This window comes from Podarcis erhardii (assembly GCF_964252035.2).
Source record: "Podarcis erhardii genome assembly, chromosome: 1".
Lineage (NCBI taxonomy): Eukaryota > Metazoa > Chordata > Lepidosauria > Squamata > Lacertidae > Podarcis > Podarcis erhardii.
In genome coordinates this window covers 126,569,440-126,596,774 of record NC_138497.1, presented here as the reverse complement: position 1 = coordinate 126,596,774, position 27,335 = coordinate 126,569,440, and the positions used below count along the sequence as shown (strand labels likewise).

At 44.9% G+C, this 27,335-nt stretch overlaps 1 protein-coding gene across 3 annotated transcripts in view; it reads right to left on the bottom strand.

Moving 5' to 3' along the window:
• The window catches only part of CCDC150 (coiled-coil domain containing 150), a 51,713-nt gene that overhangs the window by 5,758 nt on the left and 18,620 nt on the right, over window positions 1-27,335 (bottom strand). For all 3 annotated transcript variants that reach the window (XM_081862824.1, XM_081862826.1, XM_081862825.1), the window contains 12 exons: window positions 27,101-27,278; window positions 25,249-25,317; window positions 24,688-24,780; window positions 19,016-19,099; window positions 14,914-15,021; window positions 13,607-13,669; window positions 8,866-8,994; window positions 6,987-7,156; window positions 5,846-5,936; window positions 5,339-5,508; window positions 4,535-4,661; window positions 1,809-2,003 (listed from right to left, as the gene is read on the bottom strand). In XM_081862824.1, the coding sequence (XP_081718950.1) occupies window positions 1,809-2,003; window positions 4,535-4,661; window positions 5,339-5,508; window positions 5,846-5,936; window positions 6,987-7,156; window positions 8,866-8,994; window positions 13,607-13,669; window positions 14,914-15,021; window positions 19,016-19,099; window positions 24,688-24,780; window positions 25,249-25,317; window positions 27,101-27,278 (1,477 nt within the window). The remainder of the gene's footprint in view (window positions 1-1,808; window positions 2,004-4,534; window positions 4,662-5,338; window positions 5,509-5,845; window positions 5,937-6,986; window positions 7,157-8,865; window positions 8,995-13,606; window positions 13,670-14,913; window positions 15,022-19,015; window positions 19,100-24,687; window positions 24,781-25,248; window positions 25,318-27,100; window positions 27,279-27,335) is intronic.

Genomic DNA, 27,335 nt, shown 5'->3' with positions numbered 1-27,335 from the left:
TAACCTGAAGCGTATGTAACCTGAGGTACCACTGTACCGATATATCACAACATGTGAAATAAGGATGGAACTATGTAGAGGCATTGGCTGACTTCACAGTTTTTCCCACATCGCGATTTTTGCAAAACACACACATACATCTTGATTTGAAATACATTGCCAGGTCAAAAATTATGAAATCAGTGTCAGGGTATGGACTTCAAACGGGCTTGGGGCGATATATCAATATGGCACCCATCCCTAGATGCAACTTATCCTTAAATTTTCCTACTCCCTCAAAATCATTTGACAAGTGGTACCTGGTGAGAAAAGCAGGTAACAGTGCTCTACAGTAATGAGAGTAATGATGATCCATGTTTTATTACAGTGGTACCTTGGTTTACAACAGTAATCCGTTCCGGACGTCAGTTTAAACCAAAACAGGTTGTAACCCAAGGCGCGCTTTCGCCAATGGGGCCTCCAAAAATAATAATAATTGTTTCTCATCTAAAAAAAGGTTGCAAACCGCGACACACATTTCCGGGTTTGACATGTTTGTCATCCAATACAGTGGTGCCCCGCAAGACGAACGCCTCGCAAGACGGAAAACCCGCTAGACGAAAGGGTTTTCCGTTTTGGAGGCGCTTCGCAAAACGAATTTCCCTATGGGCTTGCTTCGCAAGACGAAAATGTCTTGCGAGTTCCTGCGGGGTTTTTTCCCTCCCCCCCCCTTTCCTAAGCCCTAAGCCGCTTATCAGCTGATCCGCTAAAAGCCGCTAAACCGCTAATAGCGCTAATCCGCTAAACTGTCAATGGGCTTGCTTCGCAAGACGAAAAAACCGCTATACGAAGAGCCTCACGGAACGGATTAATTTCGTCTTGCGAGGCACCACTGCATATGCAAACCAAGGTACCACTGTACTTAATACTTTTAATGCAGCAATTTCTAAAAATCCAGCCACAATTGCCTATCAAACCTGCTTCTATGGATGTGGAGCACACACCTTTTGCCTGTTTCCAAACAGCATATATAACTGAAAAAGCCAAACTCCTACCTCCCCGGCACTGATCCAATAGAAGACACTGACTTACCAGCTTTTAACTGTGCTGAAAATACAAATGAAACTTAAGAGATTACGTATCAGTGCAATTTAGCACTGTGTAGCGCAAACTGCGGGAGGCAGTGGAAGACAGGGGTGCCTGGCGTGCTCCGGTCCATGGGGTCACAAAGAGTCGGACACGACTAGACGACTAAACAACAACAAGCACTAATCTACTTTAGCAGGAGCCAGTTGGTTTGCAGTTGCAATGGAAACTTGGCTAAACACATTCTCCTCCCGGAACACAGTGAACAGGTCCCTTTGAAGTCTCCGTTTCAATTATCTATCTGGTATCAGTTTGATATTGGGGAGTGGAGAGGGCAACTTTCAAAATGGTAGATTGCAGGCTGTGTTAAAATCATTTGCCTCGGTCCTGTATACCTGAAGGAGCATCTCCACCCCCATCGTTCAGCCTGGACACTGAGATCCAGTGCCGAGGGCCTTCTGGCGGTTCCCTGATTGCGAGAAGTGAGGTTACAGGGAACCAGACAGAGGGCCTTCTCGGTAGTGGCACCCGCCCTGTGTGAAGGAAATAAGCAGCCATCCTATCTTTAAAATACATCTGAAGGCAGCCCTGTTCAGGGAAGTTTTTAATATTTAACGCTGTACTGTTTTTAACACTTGATTGGGAACTGCCCAGAGTGGCTGGGGAAACTCAGCCAGATGGGCGGAGTATAAATAAATTATTTTTTGCATGAAACACACACACACCCTCGCACACCGGCTCACCTTTATCCTTCCTGCATTTTGCGCATTGTTAGTCCTGGCATTGAAGTACTGCGTGATTAACGCTTTCTGTCTCTTCAGCTTCTCCTTCTGACTGGCCAGTGCTGCCTCCTGCTCGGCGACCTTTGCCCGCAGTTCCCTGTTAAGGCGTGACATTTCTCCAGATTTAGTGCAGGCCTCCTCCAGGGCTTTCTTCAGCTACAGGGCACCAAGAAAGGGCAAGTTCATGCTCACTTCAAGAAGAAGAAAAAAGGGGGCTCAACACTCACTTCTAAACGATGGTTCTGCTCCCATCACCCCAAGAGCTTTCCAGGTCTTGGTTTCCTATCCTGAAGGCCATTTGTCCAGGGCTTGTTGGTGGAAAGGGGGAATATTTTCAGCCCAGGGGCCACATGAGTAGGGCTAGAAGCAAACATGGGTGTGGCCAGAGGAGGCGGGACTTGGGTGAAGAGGTGTTGCCCAGGTAGAGTCACCAGATCATGGACAGCCATGTTTTTGATACATGGGTCTCAGGTTCCTCACCCCTGCCCTAGGGCTATTATTATTTCTTCAGAGTAAGACAAGTCCCTGGTTAAAACTCCGGGTAAACTGGATCAGGGTTTCCCAAACTCTGGTCTCCAGCTGTTTTTGGACTATAACTCCCATCATCCCTAGGTAGCAGGACCAGTGGTCAGGGATGATGGGAATTGTAGTCCAAAACCATCTGGAGACCCAAGTTTGGGGAACCCTGAGCTAGATGGACAAAAAGTCTGACCTAGTCTCAAAGCTGCTATCAATGTTCTTGTGATTTTAGCCAGCTGCAGCCTCATGAAAATTCACAGGGGTGCATATATCCATGGTGGAATTGAAAAGTGATGTCTGCCATCTGAACCTTGGTTGACACCTTTAGGTCAGTTCTGAATGAAAAAGCCACCCTAGGGAAAGAACCACACATTTTATCTTCCTCTATCAAGGTAAAGGTACCCCTGACCGTTAGGTCCAGTCGCAAACGACTCTGGGGTTGACGCGCTCATCTTGCTCTATAGGCCGAGGGAGCTGGCGTTTGTCCACAGACAGCTTCCGGGTCATATGGCTAGCATGACTAAGCCGCTTCTGGCGAACCAGAGCAGCACATGGAAATGCTGTTTACCTTCCCTCCAGAGCAGTACCTATTTATCTACTTACACTTTGATGTGCTTGCAAACTGCTAGGTGGGCAGGAGCTGGGACCAAACAATGGGAGCTCACCCTGTCGCAGGGATTCAAACCGCCGACCTTCTGATCGGCAAGCCCTAGGCTCTGTGGTTTAGACCACAGCGCCACCCGTGTCCCATCTTCCTCTATAAGGTAAAGGGCAAAGGTACCCCTGACCATTAGGTCCAGTCGTGAACGACTCTGCGGTTGCGGCGCTCATCTCGCTTTACTGTCCGAGGGAGCTGGCATACAGCTTCCGGGTCATGTGACCAGCATGACTAAGCCGCTTCTGGTGAACCAGAGCAGCGCACGGAAACGCCGTTTACCTTCCCGCCAGAGTGGTACCTATTTATCTACTTGCACTTTGATGTGCTTTCGAACTGATAGGTTGGCAGGAGCAGGGACCAAGCAATGGGAGCTCACCCCGTCGTCAGGATTTGAACCGCCGACCTTCCGATCGGCAAGTCCTAGGCTCTGTAGTTTAACCCACAGCGCCAACTGCGTCCCATCTTTCTCTATACACCCCCACAAAACCTAGAAAATAAAATAATTGGCTGTTAAGTCGGGGGGGGGGCAGTGCTTCTAATCATAGCCCTCTTTGCTTCCCTAGGAGCAATTTCCTTCCAAACATTTTGCTCATGGCTGTTTAAGCAGTGAGTTGCTTTACAAACCATGGATTAACCATGAGCTGTCTCACAAAAATTCCAACGAATAGCTTACTTCTCCAACTTTGTTTTGTTTTCCACCCGCTCTTTCATCACGTCTTAAGAGGCAATGCTGGGTTCTCACAATTCCAAGCCACAGTTCAAACAAGCCATGGTTAATAAGCCAACAGCAAACCGTGGCTTCGAGTTATGATTTTGTTGACAGTAAACAAACCAGTTATGTGTGAATACTGCCCAGCAGCCATGGTTTAACAAATGCTCAGCCACAGCTTAAAAAACAATAGTTTAGCATTATGTGCAAACTAGGCTTGAAGGACGTTAGCAAAAGAGGAAAAGAAAATCAGAGTCGTGGCACTTATGCTGAAATTAACTTATTATAGTAATACTGGACCTCAGCTAAGCACATTTATTTATTGAGAGTTGGAAACTCATATATATGGGAAAATATTCAGTTTCTGGGTAGGATAAAAGCTTTTCGTTCCTGGCATGTTTGTATTTTGTAAAAAATAAATAAAGGGAGAATGAAAGGAAGAACAATTCTAGGAGAATTAGAAAGAGAACACACAAAGAAAAACATCAATTTGGGTAAGAAGGTGGAAATAAGAGTGAAGGGAGAGGTACAACATATCGAGAGAGTATCAAAAGTTGAATGTGAGGGTGGGGAGAATGATCCATGATTTAAAGTTTGCTTGCTTGGAAGCCATTAACCATAGTTTTCCAGGTTCATACGTAACAGGAAGCAACGGCTAAGTGATGAATCCTGGCTTGTTCAGCTACTTGCCCAAAGGGAGCCCGTGCATATCCTGGCTTATGAAGCCAGGATTTTCACCGTAGCATTTACGTGCAACCGTGACCACCAAGAAAAACTCAAAACTCTTCCACCTCCTCACACCTCAGCCGATTCCTTTTGAGCAGCCTTCTTGGTTACTTCCCGCTCAGTCTGAAACTGTTTCTTCAGAGTCTCAAGGCGATCGGCATACAACTTTACTTCCAACTTGGTTTCCTCAATTAACTGGTCCCTTTAGCAAGGCAGAGGAAAATAGATTAACAGGAGGTCGCTCGCTTTTTCAGGAAAGTAAAGTCTGAAAACATGCAGCACTGATGCTTCCCAAATATAATAATAATAATAATAATAATAATAATATTTATACCCCACCCTTCCCGGTTCAAAAACTGGGCTCAGGGCAGCTAACAACAAATTTAAAACACTTTATTATAAAAGCAGCATAAAATACAGTATAAAAACATGAATAACAATAAAAATCAAAAATCAAAAATCAATAAGATAACCCCAGGGCTGAATTGCTCCTACTTGGGCAAGCGAGGAGGCCAGGGGAGAATTAGCTGTGGGGTCTCAGAGTGGGTGATCTTCATAAAAGGGGAGGGGGAGGGAAGAGAAGGGAAATAAAAGATCAGGCTGAATTCAAATTAAAGGCCAGGCAGAATAGCTCTGTCTTACAGGCCAGACGGAAGGAGGTTAAATCCTTTTTCTTCCCTTTGCAATTCATTCCCCATCGAGACTCTGGGTTCCTCAGACAAATTTCAAAGCTGCAGACTCCCTCTGCACATTTAGGGCCCTGGCTTGCCAAGTTGATGGCTTAGCAGGTAGCAAGTTTCTACTGCCTTAAAAGTCAGATCCGGACTTTCCGGCTGTTCAGACCGGAAAGGCAAAATCTCCTGCCTAGCTAAGTCTTACCTGCATTCCATTAGTTCCTGGCACTCGGCTTCTTTGCTTTCCAGTTCATCTCGAATAAGCATAAGCTTGCTTTGCAGAGCACTGTTGGTCTGCAAAGTTTGCTCTAAATTTTGGGCAAGTTTCTTGTTGTCTGCTTTGGAGGCCTCCAGAATTTTACAAAGAGCTTCCATCTTTTTAGGGGGAGAAAAAGCACAGGGTAGCAATGATTCTCTTTATGAAGCATACAGTTGTGAAACAACAATTTTATTCAGATGATTAAACAAACTTATGCAGCTGTCGCTACGAATCTTAATCTGGGAATGGCTTCATGGATGGGGGAAAAAACCCAGTAAAATGAACAGTCAGTTGCCAAATATACATTATGCTCAAAATAATTACACCAACTATTTACGGACAAATGAACTTTGTTCCTGCTTTGCAGGATGCAGTCCTTCCAGACAGGCCATCCACGCTGAAGGTATTGCTGGTTTTAGTCTTTGATAGCCACTGGAAGATGCTGATTTTTACCTTAAAGCTGTGTTGAGATTGCAAGGTCATTTTGCTGTGGCATTCCTCCAGCTCTGCCTCTAGCATCAGAATTCTTTGCTGGCTTTGGGTCCTGCAAAAGGAAGCAAGGAGACGATGCAAGAGAGAACAAACAAAGCAAAGGGCGATAGGGAAGCTTCCTCCATGGTTTTTTTTTTTATTCCATCAAAAAAGAGCCTCAACTATGATTGAATTAATTCCACTCTGCTCTTGAGGCGTACACAGTTGAAAGACTCCTTGAATATTCTCAGACAATGGTTTGGTTTGCACATAATGCTAAGCCGTGGTTTGCTTAGCAAACCACATTTTAACTACGAGTTGCCCCACAGACGATCCAACCATAGCTTGTTTCTTCAAAGTTTGAATTGTTTTCCAGCTGCTGCTTCCTCGTGCCTTTGTAGTTTGCCAAGCTTCCGAGGTGGGGAGAGACACCAAAGGCTAGGACTAACGCCGTAACACCAAGCCGTGGTTAAAGCAAACCAGGGTCCATACGTCAGCAACACACCAAGGCATCCGACTGTGGTTTCATGGTGCTGAACAAACATGTTAGGCTGCTGGGCAGGGTTCTCACACAGCACTAGGTTATGGTTTAATAAACTGTCATTTAGATAAGCAATGGCTTGTACTGTTTTGCTTTCAAAGCAAATACTTCTCATTTTACATAAAGCATCCAAATTAATTACTCCTGAATTTTCCAATGGCATCAGTACAAACAGCATTCAAGTTCCACCTTTTCCTTTTCCCTTTTCTTTTCTTCAAACGTATTGAGAGACCCCTTCCAGGTCTCTTGTCTTTCTTCCATTCATTTTCAGCCTAGTCAATGGTTATCATCATTCCCTCATTTGATGTTGATCTATCTGAAGTTAAGTACCTCTCTCACAATTTCTACCCACTCTGCAGCCAGTTTCTTATTTTTAAATGGAGACCATAAATCACACAGTGTTTCGGGGAAGACCATTCGTAAAAAAGCAGATAGTTTGAAATGATTCCCCCCAAAATGATTCCTTATATTATTGTCTGCAATTCTCATCTCCCCCCTTATATTATCCAACTCAGGTTTTTTTTTTTTAAGTTCCCACTAAATGTGTGTTTGAATGCCATACAAAGCAGGCAGCCAAGTTACCTGTCCTTCTTCAGCTCCGCCACCTCAGAATCCTTCCGTCCCAGCTCAGTCTGAATCTTCTCCAGAGCCACCTGCATTTTGTTATGAGAGCCCAACACATTCTCCAACATAGCTGTCACTTTGGCATTGTCTTCCTTCGACTCTTCCAGCTTGCGTCGCAGATTAGTCATCTGAAGTACGAAAGGGGAATGCGAAAGAAAGAGCAGGGGGTCTCAATCACAATTACTTGGGATGGTATTGGGTCACAAGCGACAGCAGAGGGCCTACTTTGCTTGCTGAAGGTCCCAGGTTCCGTTCCTGACATTTCTACTTCAAGGATATATCAGGTATCCTTGGCAAGACCTTTGAAACACTGGATGGCAAGACAAAGGCCAAACCCTGCCAGACAAAAATAGGGTAGGCAAGATGGACCAGTGGTGTGATTCTGTATAAATGCAGCTTTGTGGGCTCAGCAAACGAGACCTTTACAGTCGTTCCTTGGATCCCAAACGCCTTGCGAGTCAAACGTTTCGGCTCCCGAACGCCGCAAACCTGGAAGTAAGTGTTCCAGTTTATGAATGTTCTTTGGAACCCAAACGTCTGACGCGGCTTCCGATTGGCTGCAGGAGCTTCCTGCAGCCAATCGGAAGCCGCAATTTGAAAATCAAACGTTTCAGAAGTCGAACGGACTTCCAGAATGGATTTCGTTCGACTTCTGAGGGACCACTGTACTTTGGGCTCTGAGAACGTCACCTCAATCTCCTTCACCCCTGATAATAAGCATTTATAAAATGCCTTTCCTGAAAATTGAACTGTAGTGCAGAGCCAAAATCAATGGGAATGAGATTGGCAGCTGTGTGCTGTTTGTCAATGTTTGCATGGGTAAACATACAAATTGGTCAGATTTTCTCTTCCTTCCCCCTGTTTTATATAGAGATGTTTAATTTTTTAAAACTGGATTAGACTTATATCCCATTCTTCCTTCAAAAAGCTCCACCAAGCTCGCACAAAGTTTGCCAAAGTATTCTCTCATCCAGACACCAAAAAGGAGACCTACTTGGCTTTAACAACATTGACAGCACCGCTTCCCCTCAAATTATTGTTTGTGCTCCCGATTTTGTACCTTAGTACCTCACAGACCAATATGAAAAACAAAAATCAGGCCTCAACGGCCGAATCATTTCATTCATTCATTCCAGAGATTTCTATCCTGCCTTTCAAGACATACGTTTTCTCAAGGCAGCTCACAACAAATATAAAACAATTTTCAAACAGCAAACATCAATATCTAAACTATTAAAAACATTTTTTTCCTAAATAGCAAGCATCAATATCTAAACTACAGTAGTACCTCAGGTTACAAACACCTTGGGTTACAAACACTTCATGTTACAGACTCTGCTAACCCAAAAGTAGTACATCGGGTTAAGAACTTTACCTCAGGATGAGAACAGACCTCCGGAACGAATTAAGTTCGTAACCAGAAGTACCACTGTATTAAAAATTAACACAACAGCATCAATGAGATCAGCAAACCAATACAAGGAATGACAGAATGATTTAAAATTTAAAAATGATTTAAAACGAAGAGGATCGTTAATTGAAAATCCACCCATCTTCTCTCTAAACTGGCCCTGAGTATGATTGTATCCTCTTACACCATGTTGTTTTTTTACTTCTTAGATGGGGCCAACTCTATTAATGATTCCAATCTCTAATAATAATTCTTACTCAGAAATAAGACAAGGTTTCTATTTGGGGAATTAACACTTGAAAGGCATCCGTATCTCAGGATGGGAGTGACAGGTGATGCGGAGGAGAAATTTCAAAACAGACATTGTGGTAGGTTTGCTGCAACGAAGTCCGGACAAAGCTAAAGCACCCAAAGAACATTTGCTACCTTGTGTTTTTCTCTCTCTTCAGTTGCACTTATTTGCCCTTTGAGCTTCTGGTTCTCTCTCAGCGCTTCATCACGGGTTTTGACGGTCACAGAAAAATCGTCCTCTCTGCAGACAAGGGCAGACTGTGTCTTTTACAAAAACAGAGGGGGAAGGAAGGAGAAATGTGCTTCTAAGTGTCAAGAACTGGTTCAAAGTGTACAGAAAAGATTTTCAGAGCATTTGGGCCTCCTTGTCTTTTCAGCCCTGTAGATAAAAGTACAAGACAAATGGCCTGACCAGGCCCGTTAAAAACACTGATAGGGCTGCCATACAACCAGTAGTTTCTGAAATGCGGCGCTTCATCCTGGATCTTAGACAAGTCAATCAAAGAATCGCGTGCCCTGGTTTTTACTTTTTGAAATATGGCGACCCTAAACACTGACCAGCCCATTCTCCTACCTGGTAAAGGACCCTGGACGGTTAAGTCCAGTCAAAGGCGACTATGGGGTTGCGGCGCTCATCTCACTTTCAGGCCAAGGGAGCCGGCATTTGTCCACAGAGAGCTTTCCGGATCATGTGGCCAGCATGACTAAACCTCTTCTGGCACAACGGGACACCATGATGGAAAGCAGAGCGCACAAAAACACCATTTACCTTCCCGCTGCAGTGGTACCTATTTATCTACTTGCACTAGCATGCTTTCGAACTGCTAGGTTGGCAGGAGCTGGGACAGACCAATGGGAGCTCACCCCGTTGTGGGGATTCGAATCACCGACCTTCTGATCGGCAAGCCGAAGAGGCTTGGTGGTTTAGACCACAGTGCCACCCCTTGGTGGTTTAGACCACAGTGCCACCCACGTCACAATTTTCCAGGACCTCCATTTCCCCAGTTCATATTAGATCTAAGGCGCACACAGTACATCTTTTAACATACTGCCAGGTTTCTCAATTTGGATCGGACCTGGTTTGGGGAGATGGGGGAACTCATCCATCGAAACACAGTATTTCGTAAGTAACAATAGGATAGGTACACCGCTTCCCAAACCACTGGGGACACACTGAACGCAGAGTATACAGGAGTTATGTACACAGCCTCAGTTATTAGGTTTGGTTACATTTTATGCCTCTTAGACATTTTGTACATTTATGCATTTTATACATTTAGGGACGCAGGTGGCGCTGTGGGTTAAACCACAGAGCCTAGGACTTGCCGATCAGAAGGTCGGCGGTTCTAATCCCTGCGACGGGGTGAGCTCCCGTTGCTCAGCCCCAGCTCCTGCCAACCTAGCAGTTCGAAAGCACGTCAAAGTGCAAGTAGATAAATAGGTACCACTCTGGCGGGAAGGTAACCAGCGTTTTCGTGCGCTGCTCTGGTTCGCCAGAAGCGGCTTAGTCATGCTGGCCACATGACCTGGAAGCTGTACGCCGGCTCCCTCGGCCAATAAAGCGAGATGAATGCCGCAACCCTAGAGTCGGCCACGACTGGACCTAATGGTCAGGGGTCCCTTTACCTTTTATGCATTTTCAGGCTTGGCACTCACCCTCTGAAGATCTGTCCCCTCACTGGTTATATCCCACTCAGTTTCTAAGTCGATGGTATCTTTTTTAGTGTCCAGCTTTTCTTTCATGGCCTTTATAGCCTTGAAGAGAACCCTCGGAGAGGCAGGGGGACAATCCCCACACTCAGAGGCAGCCTCCCTTCCGGGCAGATCTATCATGAAACGAACTCTGCGCTCAGGGGAGCACGCAGTAGAAGGTCGCCCACGAAGTCCCTTGGTCTCACAGGCCAGGCATGATCTAAAACGCTCATTGGATTTCTGTGGCCAGCAATTCTCAGATGACTTTCTTTTTTGGAGAGGCATTTTTACTATAGCACTAGCTGCCCGAGCAGGGGAAACCAAGCAACTGGAGAAGGCAACGCGAGACGAAAACAGATGCCCCTAACGTCTAGCAACTTAATGGTTGGCAAGGGCTCCATTTGCAAATCCTGCCTCTCAGCCCAACGACGAGTCAATTTATAAGAGTTATTGCGTCACTGAGGGAGTCTAAAGGAAGCCATTTTAAACCTGTGCTTCTTGGTGGCTGTTTGAAGTTTAAATGCTCAACAACCCCTCCTATCCAAAGATAAATCAACATGTGTTCTCTCTGAAGTCACCAAGACATCACCCTGCTCTGTTTGTGATGTCACGAGGCCTAACCTCTGAGCTCAAAGTGTGACCCAAGCAGAGTAGAACAGCCCACCAATCCGGTTTCTTCCATTTAAATTAGGGGGAGGAGTTGCACAGACCGGTAAGTAGACCATAGCTGTCAACTTTCCCCTTTTCTTGCGAGGAATCCTATTCGGAATAAGGGAATTTCCCTTAAAAAAGGGAAGAGTTGACAGCTATGAAGTAGACCTGAAATCCATTCCTGATTCTGTGTTTTTAAAACTACCTCTACACCTAATATCTTTTTCGTTGTGTGCTTGGTTTAGACTCCTTGAGAGCATAGATACTCCTCTCCTGATCTTGTATCAACACCACTCACCTGATTACTTAGGAATTAACAACAATGGCGTACCTTACAATTTTCCTGGGTTGTATTAACCAAGTCCTGTGTGGGGCAGACTCACTGAAATTAATGAACCTAAGTTAGTTGTGCTCATTATCTTCAATAGGTCTATTGTGAGTAGGACTAGCTTTTAAAATCACCCTCTGTAATTGTTACACATGGACAAGCTGTGTTTGAGTGATTAATCTCACACCGTGTTTCTTCTTAAAATTTAACGTAAAGGTAAAGGGACCCCTGACCATTAGGCCCAGTCGTGGCCGACTCTGCAGTTGCGGCGCTCATCTCGCTTTATTGGCTGAGGGAGCCGGCGTACAGCTTCTGGGTCATGTGGCCAGCACGACTAAGCCGCTTCTGGCGAACCAGATCAGCGCACGGAAACACCATTTACCTTCCCGCCGGAGTGGTACCTATTTATCTACTTGCACTTTGACGTGCTTTCAAACTGCTAGGTTGGCAGGAGCAGGGACCAAGCAATGGGAGCTCACCCCGACGCGGGGATTCGAACCGCCAACCTTCTGATTGGCAAGTCCTAGGCTCTGTGGTTTAACCCACAGCGCCACCCCCGTCCCAAAAATTTAACATAGGCACATACATATTAACAGAACATAAGCCGAAGTGTCTCTACTTTCAGATATTGAGGTTTTCAAAATGGGGGGGGGGGGAGGAGAGGGTGCCAGTGACCTACCACTGCCTATGTTTATTTAAATATTGTGCATGGACTGAAGATTGTGCAGACATATTGCCTTCATCCTGAGCAGCACACAGGAACTAAATGTGGGACAGCCTGCCTGGGAGTTAATTTTGTCAAATCTGCTAATCAAATACTTTCTTTCCACTTGCTTCCCTTCAAGCCAGCACCAACCCTGAGATAATGATGATGATGATGACGACTACAATTTATTATCCACCACTTCGCCCTAAGGTCCCAGGGTGAATCGCAACAATTAGGATGCAACATTGCACAATGTTTAAAAGCAGTTTTGAGAAACTTAAAACTACAAAAATAATGTGGGTCCCATAAATATGCATCTGAAGTGTTGGGGGGATAACTGTGTACAATTGAAAACATGGGCAGCATTCAGATAAATTCAACAGTGTAAATAAGTTTTGATGGCAGAAACAATGGAATACTGAATGGTTTAGTTTATGTAAAATATGCAGGGATTTATTGCTATGCAAAATGAACCATGGAAAGAGAAGAAGGGAAGTTATTGATATTTTAAGGTTTCCTAAATGAATATTCTAAATTGTAAAACAGAAAATTTAATAAAAAATATTTTATGCACATACACACACACACAGCCTAGGGCTTGCCGATCAGAAGGTCGGCGGTTCGAATCCTGGTGACAGGGTGAGCTCCCGTTGTTCGGTCCCAGCTCTTGCCAACCTAGCAGTTCGAAAGCGCGTCAAAGTGCAAGTAGATAAATAGGTACCGCTCCGGTGGGAAGGTAAACAGCATTTCTGTAAGCTGCTCTGGTTCGCCAGAAGTGGCTTAGTCATGCTGGCCACATGACCCGAAAGCTGTACGCCGGCTCCCTCAGCCAATAAAGCGAGATGAGTGCCACAACCCGAGAGTCGGCCACGACTGGACCTAATGGTCAAGGGTCCCTTTACCCTTACACACACACACACACACACACACACACACACACACCTAAAGTGGGAAACAGCTTCTGGGCAGGAGGTTGTGTGTGTGTCAGAACAAGCTAACCACCCCCCCTCCCTTTGGCGCCACAGCCATCCTGGAGGCAGTAGCACCTCGCATTCAAGCGCTCTAGTCCTCATGACAACTCTGGCGTTGCCCAAGCAGGCCCAAGCCTTCCCTATGGAAAGCGACGAACCCTCAAAGCCATCTCTTTGGCCCAGAGACAACTGTGCAGGAAGAGAGTGGACTTGGAGGAAGGACAAGGTGGAAAGCCTTGTCTTCCTGGGCCGAGTTTCTCCCCTTCCCCCTGCAAAATTTCTTCACTTACTAGCCGTACCGAGAAATCATATATTCAGGTGAGGCTGAATATTAAGTCCCAGCACAGGTAATGCATTTCGAAAGCAGGCAGGCAGGCAGGCCTTACAACGCCAGAAGGATGATCTGAACAGCCACCGTTTATTCTTATTCTGTATATTAGTCAGAAAGAACAGAGTCCTTTGCTGTGGACCCTTTGCTGTCCAAAACATGAGGGTGTTAACTGAAAGGCATTGCCATTCTTCCAGTACCTGTTTTAGCTTTGCTTCCATCCTCTGCGTGTTGATCCTAATGGAGGCAAGTTCGGCATTCATCTGAAAAGTGAGGCAATCAAAAGCTGAAACGAGGCTCTTCAAAGACAGCTCGTTTCCACCAGCAATTTCTCCTGAGCTCTCTGTGTTCCATGCATCCATTAACGCCCATGGAATCTGGACACTGGCACAGAATTTAGTTTTTTTGAAAAACCGAATTACAGTGGTACCTTGGGTTACATAAGCTTCAGGTTACATACGCTTCAGGTTACAGACCCAGAAATAGTACCTCGGGTTAAGAACTTTGCTTCAGGATAAGAACAGAAATCATGCTCTGGCGGCACAGCGGCAGCAGGAGGCCCCATAAGCTAAAGTGGTGCTTCAGGTTAAGAACAGTTTCAGGTTAAGAACGGACCTCCGGAACGAATTAAGTACTTAACCCCAGGTACCACTGTATTCTAGTGACGCGGGTGGTGCTGTGGGTTAAACCACAGAACCTAGGACTTGCTGATCAGAAGGTCGTCGGTTTAAATCCCCGCGACGGGATGAGCTCCTGTTGCTCGGTCCCAGCTCCTGCTAACCTAGCAGTTCGAAGGCACGTCAAAGTGCAAGTAGATAAATCTGGCGGGAAGGTAAACGGTGTTTCCGTGTGCTGCTCTGGTTCGCCAGAAGCGGATTAGTCATGCTGGCCACATGACCTGGAAGCTGTACACAGGCTCCCTCAGCCAATAAAGCGAGATGAGCGCGGCAACCCCAGAGTCGGCCACGACTGGGCCTAATGGTCAGGGGTCCCTTTACCTTTTACCTTTACCACTGTATTGTTTTCCAATCCTAATGTTAGTGCAGAGTAGCTGCAAAATAGAATAACAATACCTGACCAATGCTCAGAAAGCTTGATTAAGACTTCTAGCACTCTGCTTCCAAATGCCAGGAAAGCCAAAATATTGCTGTTTCATGAATGTAGATAATATGTAATATGCACCAAGCATAATGGGCAGTATTCTACTATCAGTGCAAGGATTTCCATGAGCACTGTGGGACTCCCCACCCCTTCTCCTAAGTGCATCCTGCACCCTTCCCAAATCTGCTCTAAATTATTGGGCGGACCCCTAGGACAGATTTTGGGGGCACACAGGGGGGGGGGAGGAGGAGAGTGGGAAGCTCTGTTGCGCAAGCAGAAATCTTTGCGCCGACTTTCTGAGTACAGAATCTAATTATGTCATGGCACAAAGAGGAATTTCCCCAGCTTGTCCTTCAGCCCAGAAGACTGGCAACCCACACTGTATGTCAATATAACTGGATGGTACCTGGTTACACTTTGTCTCCAAGGCAGTGTTCAGCTTGCGAAGCCGGCTGTTTTCCGAGCGTGTGTCCTGGAGGGACTGCGCCTTTTCTTCCAGCTGCTTTACTCTGGTCTATGATAAACGAAAGATGACACGTGTTCCAGAGCCTTCTAAAATACGCGCCTGCGATCTGGAAACAGCAATGGCGTTTGCCAAACTCGGAGGAAAAAGGGGTCCAATAAAGGCACAATCTGGGTGGTATTTAAATACAGTGGTACCTTGGGTTAAGTACTTAATTAATTCCAGAGGTCCGTACTTAACCTGAAACTGTTCTTAACCTGAAGCACCACTTTAGCTAATGGGGCCTCCTGCTGCCACTGCGCCGCCGTCATCTTGTTCTTATCCTGAAGCAAAGTTCTTAACCTGAAGCACTAATTTTGGCTTAGCGGAGTGTGTAACCTGAAGCGTATGTAACCTGAAGCGTATGTAACCTGAGGTACCACTGTAAAACCCACACCGGCTGCTTACAGCTACTTTTCTGTGAGTTTGTGCAGGTGCCTTGTTTTCAACTGAGAAAAGCTCATTTATGAATGCTGTCCTAAAGATACTTACATGAAAGCTAAGACCCATTTAAATGAACGAGACATGCTTCCAAGTGAATGGGGTCTGATGCGATACTTGGCAGCTCCCTGTGACCCTGAAAATGTATGCTTCCTAGCTGGTCATTTATTTCTGTCTCCATCCTCGTCTTCCTGTCTAAATAGTCATAAAGACTCCAAAATGCAAGGCATCGTTTAAATCAGGCATAGGCAAACTCTGGCCCTCCAGATGTTTTGGAACTACAACTCCCATCATCCCTAGCTAACAGTGGTCAGGGATGATGGGAATTGTAGTCTCAAAACATCTGGAGGTCTGGAGTTTGCCTATGCCTGGTTTAAATTAAGACTCTTCCCTTTCCTTCTGCTTCTGTAAAGCCCTACCTGTTAATTTCTGATGCTGGGAGATGGGCAGCGTGTGTGGGGGGGGAATGTATATTATATATTTATACACACAAAAAACACCCCTAGGGGTTTCATTTTCACCCCCTGCATGCCACACCAGTGAGGCCGAGTTGTTGATTACTGGGGCCAGATGTCAGACAGCAATGTTCAAGGCCATGTTAAGGAGGAATGTGTGTATGTTGTTTGGGAGGAAGCAAGATCTGTTTTTCTCCGGCAAAGCGTTACTCAAGAGGTATCAGAAGGAAAAGTTTGAAGACTTGCGAACGACTATTATAGATAGATAGAAGAGGATTTACTCTACACTCGACTATTTTGAGGCCAGGCTATAACAATGCATAAAAAGGCATAGCAGAAATTGGTAACTGAACAGGTGGTGCGTAGGGAATGTATTTTGAAATGATAGTTGGAAAATTTTTGGGTTTTTTTGGAAGCAGCAAAGGAAGGAGGAAAATAGAGGGGACACCTGGGGTGGGAGGGAAGCCCAACTTTCAAATTTGTATTGAATTTGTATTGATTTGGTGACAATTTGTTAAAAATTATGGAACGTCAATAAAAATAACTGGCAAAAGGGGGGGGGGGGAATCTGGTTGCTTTGTTGTTTATAGGCACACTTGGAACTGAAAAAGAAAAAAAGAACATAGCGGAAGCCCAGTGCAGTCTGGCTGGAGCCAAAATCAAATTTCAGGCTCCCTTTGAAAGCTTGAGGGGTGCCTTGGGGGCAAGGTTCCCACTGATCCATCTCCAGATGCTATGTTAAACAAGTATCAAAAACCACATCAGAAGGACCAGTTGCTCCGTTTCTTACCACAGAAGCACCACCTGAGTTGGATTTTGCCAAAAAGTAGTTTACATGGTACTCCTGTAATGCTTTGAAGCAGGGCTGAGGAGCCTCCAGGTGCTGCTTAACACCCCATCAACCCCAGCTGGCATGGCTAATGGGCAGAGATGATGGGAGTTGTAGTCCACCACCATCGAGAGCCACAGACTCCCCCGCCCCCGATTTAAAGGGTCCCTGCGCACACCGCTTTCAAAATAACAAGCTCAAATGCATTCAGCATGATGGAGCCTTCTTTCCTTTTCCTTTCTTAAAAAATAATAATTTTATCTCGTAACAATACAAAGCTACCTCAGAGGTACGATCTGCCATTTTGCTTGGATGAAGAGCCTTTTTAATGATGCACACATGCACTTGCGAGTTCCCTCTCTGCAAATAATTGCTGTTTGGGTTTTAATTATTTACTTGTTCGTATCCTGTATTTCATTCTGTGAACCGCCCTGAGATCTTATGAAGAAGGGCAACAATGTTCTGCAGAGCCTGTAAGGAATTGACTCCAGTCACTCAACGCCACAGTAACATATGCGAATCCACCAATAATAAGCCCCCCGGGAGACAGTTAACTGGCAATTCTGCCTTCTGTCAGGAAAATGTGTGATTTAAGTAGCCAATTTTACGCTTCTAGCAAACCCTTCAGGAATGCCGAGTCCTGGACGTTCAGAGTTACTGTTTCCAAGAGCAACTGGTTGGGTCCAAGATGGCTGCCCTCTCATCCTCTTCCAAAATGCCTGCCAGTTCTCCTATTCAGAGTGCCCCCAGAAGCGCAAACGGGAGACGCCTCTCACTCAAGCTTTTTTATGCTTCTGAAGTTTGGTTAAGGTAAAAAGGTAGGACGGTTAAGTCCAGTCAGAGGCAGCTATGGGGTTTCGGCGCTCAAACTACAAGAAAGAAGATTCCACCTAAACATTAGGAAGAACTTCCTGACAGTAAGAGTTCGACAGTGGAATTTGCTGCCAAGGAGTGTGGTGGAGTCTCCTTCTTTGAAGGTCTTTAAGCAGAGGCTTGACAACCATATGTCAGGAGTGCTCTGATGGTGTTTCCTGCTTGGCAGGGGGTTGGACTCGATGGCCCTTGTGGTCTCTTCCAACTCTATGATTCTATATAAATTTAAATAATAATAATAATAATAATAATAATAATAATAATAATAATAATAAAAATCATACTAAACAGTGCCATTTTTCTAGAAAAAGAGGTGCCGGAACTCAACCTGAACGCCTCCCTTGTTCTCTTATAGAATGGCAATGGCGCTCCTTAATTCTTTAAGGAATACATCAAAATTTATGTGGAAAAAGTAGAATTTTTGACAGATATTGAGTGAATACAGAAAATGATTAGAGTGAAAGGAGAGTAAAGTCAAGATAGAAGAAGAGATTAAAGAAAAATAAAATAGCGTAACAAGAACGGCTGGAAGTCAAGTCGCTTGGTGGGTGTCCGTGTGGGGTAGGTGTGTAGGTAGGTTGATATGTACAGTAGAGGTAGGTATTATATAGGTATGTTTTATGTTATGAAAATAAGGTAGTGTGTTGTGTATGTGCATTGTGTAAATGTGTATGTATGTGTTTTATATCTTAATAAAATAAAATAAAAAAATAGAATGGCAATGGCGCCCACCTGAGAGGTGCCGGAACCGAATTCCGGTGAGTTCCGGCTGAAAAAAAGCCCTGATAAAGTACAAAAGCCTGAGAACTAAAACAAAACAGCCAAGTGGCCCTCAGCAATAAAACCACAGTTGGCCCCAGGATTTTGCTGCTCTTCTGCATAGTCATCACTCAGCTGCCTTTCAAAGAGACAAAAGGATGGCTGCATGATCAGCACTACTACAACTTGGGCTGTGTTAACACCAAAAGACTAAAGCTCTAGTCTTCTGATGCATTCTGCTCTTGAGTCCTTTTAAGCTGGGTGGGAGCAGGGCTGAGATAGTTGTTCATCCCCACCCAGGAAACAGCAGCACTGAAAAGAGCAAAGGTCTATCAGCAGGGAAGAACTGAGAGCCAGTGTGGTGTAGTGGTTAAGAGCGGTGGACTTGTAATCTGGTGAACCGGGTTCGCTTCCCTGCTCCTCCACATGCAGCTGCTGGGTGACCTTGGGCTAGTCACACTTCTCTGAAGTCTTTCAGCCCCACTCACCTCACAGAGTGTTTGTTGTGAGGGAGGAAGGGAAAGGAGAATGTTGGCCGCTTTGAGACTCCTTCGGGTAGTGATAAAGCAGATTATCAAATCCAAACTCTTCTTCTCTTCAGAGAAGGCGAACAGCCAATGGCTGGCCCTACTCCACAAGGCTGACATACCTGAAGTTTCCCTTTCTCATAAGCCAGTTTATTTTTGGTGTCCGTCAGCTCTTCCAGAACTTGCTTTACTTGCTGTTGGGCATGCTGGGGGAAGACAAAAGCAGAGGTCATTCTCATTCACTCACAAACACACACACACACACACACACACTCAAAAAGCATCTTAGTTTGAGGAGGTGCTTCTGGCGTGCTGCGATGGAGGAGGGCTGAATTCCATCACCGCCGTACGTTCCAGAATCAGAGGCTGAGATGGGAGTACCGTATTTTTCGCTCTATAGGACGCACTTTTTCCCCTTCAAAAATTAAGCGGGAATGTGTGTGCGTCCTATGGAGCGAATGCAGGCTCCTTGGCTTCAGCGATAGCAACGCAAAGCCTCCAAAGAGCAGAGGGAGCGCTCCTTCCGCACTCCTTGGCTTCGCGTTGTTTTTGCTGAAGCCTGGAGAGCGAGAGGGATAGCTACCTGAAGCCTCTGGAGCGCAGCACGAGTTCTCGCTGCACTCCGAAGGCTTCGGGTTCCTTTTGCTGAAGCTGGGAGAGCAAGACTCTCCTGGCTTCAGCAGAGAGGGAGAGCTGCGCAGTGCCCCTTCAGCCAAGCGGGAGGAGAAATGGAAGGGGCTCCGTTTCTCCTGCCGCTTCGCTGAAGGGGCACTGAGCAGAGAGGGGGAGAATTTTTTTCCCCTGTTCTCCCCCTCTAAAACAAGGTGCGTCCTATAGAGCGAAAAATACGGTAATCAGCCACCCTACACTCCCTGGGCTGGGGAGTGGCAGCTCATCTGCAGATCACCCAACACCTAGCCCCAAATTCAGAAGGAAGGAGGGGCTGGGGGGTGCTGGGACGTTTCTTCGCAACTCTCCAAAGTCGCCTCCATTTAGCAGCAAGCTTCCAATTCTTAAGATGAAAAATTGGACTTAAGTTTTGGACATGATCTGAGCGAAGGGGGAGAAACTACTCTGCTAATTAATTCAGCCACTGAGGTGCTAAAAAGGATTTGTTTTTTTTTTTTTTTTTAAATAATTTTTATTGGGTTTTTACATTTTATAACAACAGACACACACACAAAGACAAAGACAAACAAACACACAAATACAATTACATACCCTAAGTTTCTTTACCCACTTTCATTGACTTCCCCCCACCCCCTCCTCTTACATCCCAATTCCAAAATTAATTCAGCAAGTTCTTAACTAACCTCTTAAAGATATTCACATTGCTTTTAAAAATTAAAATCTTTTGTTTATCTGTATTCAACTATCCAATTCTCTTATAATCATTAATTTCTTTTTTTTTTTAAGGTCGATCTAACTTCCCCTTCACAAATTTTCCCTTTATTATATTAATTATAGGTCACATTGACCAAGTAAAACAAAACATAACATTTTATAATTCTATTCTCTCCCCCCCCTGCCCCGGTTTCTGTCCCTTCCTAGACAAATGTCCAGAAAACAAACAAAAAATATTTCTAGCCCGGATTCCTCACGTCCGAGGCGTCTGATTCTCTGTCAGTCCCTCTCTGCCAGCTATATTGGTAGTCCTCTTTGATGGTCCTAAGACCCCGAAGGAGTTCAGTCAGAGTCAGATCATATTTTCTTTCATTCAGAATGTTGAAGAGTGTTTGCTGCGAAAGACCATCTAGTTTTCCATACTCAAGAGAAAAGTCCCAATCATATTGCTTTGTTCTTTCTAGTTTTAATATTCCAAGTACTCCAGGGGCTTCTCTCTTCTTCTTTCTCATCTTTCGCAGGTCTGTAATCCAGAGGTCTTCTTGCTCATACTCTAACGCTGCAGATTTCTGGTTGATATTTTCCACTTGTAGTGTCTGAACTCCTTCTTTTTTCTCTGTCAATTCCAAAGGCATCTCTTCCTGCTCAGCTGCAGAATTTTTATCGTACATCTCCTTTGTGCATTCAGCAGAGTTGTTTGTTTCAGGATTCAAGGTCATAAAAACTTTACTCAGAGCCATACTCTGCTCCTGCAGGATTCCCACGAGAAAAAACATTTTTTCTATCTCCGCCAGTAATTTTCCCTCTGCAGCCATTGTAATGTCACTAATTCCCCCTAGGGGGCTTTCAGTTATTTAGTAGTCCTTTTCCAATAATCTGTTACTTTGTTATTATCAATACTTTGTTTCCAATCGCCTCAGTCCAAATGTATCAGCTTTAATTCCAAGAGTTATTAAATAGCAAAATTCTTTACTTTGTCCGCCCGTTTGACAGCTTCTTTAACAGCTGTCAAACTCCTTTCACTTCTTCCTCCGGGACCCAAATAGGACACTCCCGGGTTTTTTGGGGGGGATACACACAAAGTTCCAAATTCCCTTTCTCTCCAGCACAAAAATCTTGTTCTATCAAATTTGTGAGAAACTTTTAAATCATCAAAACAGTATTCATTCCGCCTTAATTCTCCGTTCCTTGCTTTGAAACGTCTATAAGTAGAGGGGGTGCGGACTTCCCTTTAACACATCCCCCGATCGTGCCGAATTCACAGGATAAAATTTTTAAAGTCCAAATTCCACTACTCACGGGTCCTTTGTTATCCAGTCCAAATTTTGGGAAGAAAGTCAGCGCTCTCCGGCCATGGCTTGCGGCTTCGCTCTACTGAGGTAGCGGTCTACTCTCAGCACCACGCCACTCTCCGTACCCTCTCCGCAGCCTTTAAAAAGGCTCTTCGTGGGTCGGGGAGGGCGCTTAAGGTGCCCACCGAGTCACCAAGTCCGCAGGCTTCCGCGCCTGCGGTTTCTGAGGGTCCCCGTGTCGCCGGCACGGCAAGACCCGTCCTCAGCAGAGCCGATTCCCTCCGGAGCTCGGAGGGAATCCGCCATTAGCCGTTCGCGCTAACCCGGAAGTCGAGGTGCTAAAAAGGATTTGAACGGAAAAAGGATTAACATCTACGTAGACTTGGTATGTTGGAATTGAAAGGGGGGTGGGTGAGCCTCCTTTGTTATTATATTTCGTTTTGCTATGTTATATGGCAAAACCCTCCTCTGAAAGAACCAACTGCCCGATTATTTATAGCAAGCGAGACTGGAGAGGTGGTGTATTTGGTGATATAATATGACTCTAATGATCATTAACTGTGTGGAAATAACAATTATTCAAAAGTGGAAAGCCAAGTTCAAAGTATTTGTCTGCAGATAGATTTGGAAGAGGACAAAGAGTTTCCCCAACTTTGATTTGGAGAATGACTGGAGAGACGCCAAAAAAAAACTTTGGAAGTTTGCCTGGAATTAGAATCGGAATGACACAGCTCCAATTAACCGAGCGGCCATGACCGGAAGTACCGTATTTTTTGCTCTACAAGACTCACTTTTTCCCTCCTAAAAAGTAAGGGGAAATGTGTGTGCATCTTATGGAGTGAATGCCGGCTGCACAGCTATCCCAGAAGCCAGAACAGCAAGAGGGATTGCTGCTTTCACTGCGTAGCGATCCCTCTTGCTGTTCTGGCTTCTGAGATTCAGAATATTTTTTTTCTTGTTTTCCTCCTACAAAAACTAGGTGCGTCTTGTGGTCTGGTGTGTCTTATAGAGCGAAAAATACGGTAGATCAGCTTGTAGAATTAAATGTGGATCCTTAGGGGTATAGGTGCCTTTTAATATCTTACTTAATATTTGCATTCCCAGTTTTATATGGCAAAACCTTCCCTGCACAGGTAAACCATTTGAAGGACAGCTGTTCTCAAAAGCATTGGGGCAGATGCCTTGATTTGATTTTATCTGGACTGACTTGGCTCCTGCCCGAGGTGAGAAGATTTTTGGACTGGCTTGGTGGAAACATCATTTTGTGAAGAGATAGCGTGAACATACAGAGGGAACTCTGGACGTAAATTTCACACAGAATATATTGTTTCATTTTATCTCGCTTGTTTGATAAACTCAGAGACTGTGAAAAGTAATGAGGATTAACATCGGAATGATTTATGGGAACTATCACGAAAATTATGAAAGCAGTAGAAGTATGAGATGATCAGACCTCCCCTCTCAGAAAATGGGAAGATACCTCCAATTTTTTTTATAATTTGGCATAATATTTGGACTGTTTGATTATAATATGTATAATTTGGAATATTTAATATGGTTTGATTGGATTGTTAAAGTGGAAAATTTAATAAATAGTATTTTTTTTAACAAGCATCTTAGTCTTTGTTTAGTCAGGCCCAGTATTTCCACCCCCCCCCCTTGAATGGAAGAAAAACACGTGTTTCAGGAGCTTTCAGTTGTGTATTTCAGTAGCCAAGAGGAGAGATGCAGAGATCATACTCTCCGACTCAATCAGTAGGAAAGTTGAGCCTCAGTATGACTTGACTATCCAGAGGATTTCAAGGACAGAAAGCCTTTTTGAAATATAGGCAGGATGAAAGCAGGGGACATCAGAACATACAGTCTGCGCAATAGGGAGGTCAAACACATGGGATGAGCAGCCAAACGGCCCATTCAAGAGATGCCCAGGAATTTATTTCCACCAGAAATGTTGATTCCACTTGAACGCAACAGTGGACTATCTGCTCCACCTCTTAAAAACATAAAGTCCCCTGTTTTGTTTTCATGCTATACCCACTGATGTCTGCATTGCTCATTTAGAAGGAATGAATGGAAGAAGAAGCCAAGGCTGTGGTGTGCAACAGCAGCAACCATTACCTGGTCATTCTCTTTCCCTTTCAAAAAGGGAATCCTAACTGTAGCATTGTTTTTGTACATGGAGTTTTCTTGGCAGGGATACTGGGGTGGCTTGCCGGTTCGTGCTCCAGTGAGAGCTGGACCATAAAAAAGGCCGATCGTCGAAGAATTGATGCTTTTGAATTATGGTGCTGGAGGAGACTCTTGAGAGTCCCATGGACTGCAAGAAGATCAAACCTATCCTGAAGCTGAGGCTCCAATACTTTGGCCACCTCATGAGAAGAGAAGACTCCCTGGAAAAGACCCTGATGTTGGGAAAGATGGAGGGCACAAAGAGAAGGGGACGACAAAGGACGAGGTGGTTGGACAGTGTTCTTGAAGCTACCAGCATGAGTTTGACCAAACTGCAAGAGGCAGTGGAAGACAGGAGTACCTGTCGTGCTCTGGTCCATGGGGTCACGAAGAGTCGGACACGACTAAACGACTAAACAACAACAACAACTGTAGCATTGTTCAATAATTTGTGAGCAGCCTGGTCAAGAGCCATCTAAAGGGCCACTTCCTGGGCCTGGTAAGAGCCCTCAGATCTCAAGTTCTGATTCTCTTGCTGGGCAGAGATGGAGAAACCAAGATCTTCCTTGTGGTCCGCCATCACGGTGGAACACTTGAAATAACGGAAGCAAGCCAAATGAAACCGGCCATTTGCCTTAGGTCAGGAGCAGCCAGTGTCGGGTGCGCCTTGCAGATGTTGTGGGACTACAATTCCCATCAATCCCAGCCAGTATTATGGTCAATGGTCAGGGATGATGGGAGCTGTAGTCCACCAACATCTGGGGCCACCAACATCTGGGCTGTCTGTCCCACCTTAACTAATTAAAGATATATTGAACATGGATGTTAAAGATTGGTTTCCCAAAGAAACAACAAAACTCTTAGCACATTGGTTCTGTGTTGCTTACTATTCGTTCTTTTTACAGATTACTTTTCTTTTTTTAAAGGAGAAGCTTGTTCTAATATTATGAAAATATTATGAAATTATTTCTGCTGAGACTGAAAATTACATGTTGGTGTTCCAAGGCAGCTTCCCGCTCCATTAATTTCTTGTTTTCTTCTTCCAACACCTTCATGGTATCTTTGAGAGGACCGATTTCCAACTTGAAAAAAAGAAAGGAAATTGCCATTATTTGCTTGCTTCTTTATTTCACCAGGCGAATTCAAGGCAGCTCACAAAAAGAGTCTTATCTACTCACACTGGCGTGCTTTCGAACTGCTAGGTTGGCAGGAGCAGGGACAGAGCAACAGGAGCTCCCCCCGTCGCGGGGATTCGAACCGCCGACCTTTCAATCAGCAAGCCCAAGAGGCTCAGTGGTTTAGTCCACAGTGCCACCTGCGTCCCAGTTGCTGGTACACCACCAACAAAGGCTGTTGATGTCCCAAGCCAAGTGAGGTCACATATGGCTTTGTATTCATTTTAACTTCAGTTATTCTAACTGAATTTATTTAGAAGAACCGTACTGGATCCAGAACCGACCACTACAATCCAGTTAATTCTGATGCATCCCCAATACCAACAGAGTGTAAACCAGTCTTGTCGGCAGCTGTGGTATGAATGACCACCATACCTTGTGTTCTGTTAGTTCCGCTTCCAATCTTTTGTTCTCTTCCGTTATTTCATGTATTGTTTTCTGCATCTGCCACCAAGGATTAAAAAACAGCTCCATCATCAACCTCACCAAAGGAGGATCCAAGCTGTTCTATTTTACCTCCCTAGGTATTTGAGAGAGAGAAAATAAACTTACCAAACCCCAGACTGCCAGCTTTTAACTCTGTTCCTAACATTTCCTTTTATTCCTCATTGCTCCGCTATTGATCTACACACACGATCCATTTGCCTGCACTTCCTCCCTGGAGGACGGTGGGCTCCCCTCGCACTTTTACAAAATAATCTTGAATTGGTGGAATTAAATATGTTGCCCTCCCATCAAGGGTTGTTTACCAATATGCTTGAAGCCCCAAAAAGGTTAACAAGAAAAACCGTCATGTGCTCATCACACATTCCACAACCAAATACACACAGCAACCTAGCTCTACTGGCTAATAATAATAATAAAAAATAAATTTTATTTATATGCCGCCCTCCCTGGCCAGAACTGGGCTCAGGACGGCTAACATCAAAATATACAATACATTAAGACATTAATGCAGAATGCTTCTTTCTGGCCTAATTTCAGGTGGTGGGGGGGAGTGGGGGACACGACCCTGCGGGGGTGTCAGGGAAAGCCTCTGCAGACACACCTGTGGGTCCCAGGTGGGCAATCAATAACTCTGATGTATTTTTTTGAAATTAAAAGCAACTTTTTTTAAAAAAGATACTAATGTAGAAATTTCCCTAAGCCTTTGAAACAGCTATGATGAAAGGGTACATTTGGCAAAAAGCTAGCTTTTTAGTTAAGAAAGGACAGTAACAAGGAAGGGCATATTACTGGCCAGGAACAGAGACCTTTGTGCAAATGAAACACACGATTCGTGTATCTTTAATGACCTGTCAAATTCATGTCAATCTTCATTTCCCAGGGGTGGGGCGACTCCCAGATATCATTGACAGTTCATAAACTGATGTGCTAAATATACCAGTTCTTTGTGCTGCTTTCAGCGACAGGCTGCACAAAATTGAGTTAATATAATAATAATAATAAGAAGAACAATAATTATAATAAATATAATACTAATTTATTATTTATACCCTGCCCATCTGGCTGGGCTTCCCCAGCCACTCTGGGCAGCTTCCAACAAAATATTAAAATACTGTAATACATCAAACATTGAAAGCTTCCCTAAACAGGGCTGCCTTCAGATGTCTTCCAAAAGTCTGGTAGTTGTTGTTCTCTTTGACATCTGGTGGGAGGGCGTTCCACAGGGAGGGCGCCACTACCGAGAAGGCCCTCTGCCTGGTTCCCTGTAACTTGGCTTCTCGCAGTGAGGGAACCGCCAGAAGGCCCTCGGCTCTGGACCTCAGTGTCCGGGCTGAACGATGGGGGTGGAGACGCTCCTTCAGATATACTGGACCGAGGCCATTTAGGGATTAAAGGTCAGCACCAACAATTTGAATTGTTCTCGGAAACGTACTGGGAGCCAATGTAGGTCTTTCAAGACCGGTGTTATGTGGTCTCGGCGTTATATGGTCTCGGAGTTAGTACAGAAATGTCCCCCTCTCCGTTATAAACCATAGCATTCTGTGGCAGTACATCTTGGTCCTTGTAGGCTGCTATTGGAGGAATGCCACACATTTCTCTAAAGAGTGTTTAATGCTCAAACAGACATTTAATATAATGGCTTGTCACCAACCAAGAGTGGGGCCACTGAGATTAAACAGACCTAAGTCAGTCCCCATTAAATTCAGCGGGTTTACTCTAGGTAACACTAGGATGCAACCCAGTATTTTAAAAATAAGAACATGGCAAATGTGGATGGTACCTGTTCCTCTAGCCTCTCCTTCTCCTTCAGCAGAGAGTCCCTCTCCTGCAGAGCTGCCTCCAGTTCGCTTCGCATCCTGGCAACTGTGGACTCCAGAAGCTCCTTTTGAGCGGTTGTGGTCTCCTGGAGTTCAGATGCTTCATGTCCGCAGGCAGCGTGCGCTACACGCAAGGCTTCTCTGTGGAGCAAAGCAGCAAACACAAATGCATCACACACCTTTAAAGGTGACCTGGAA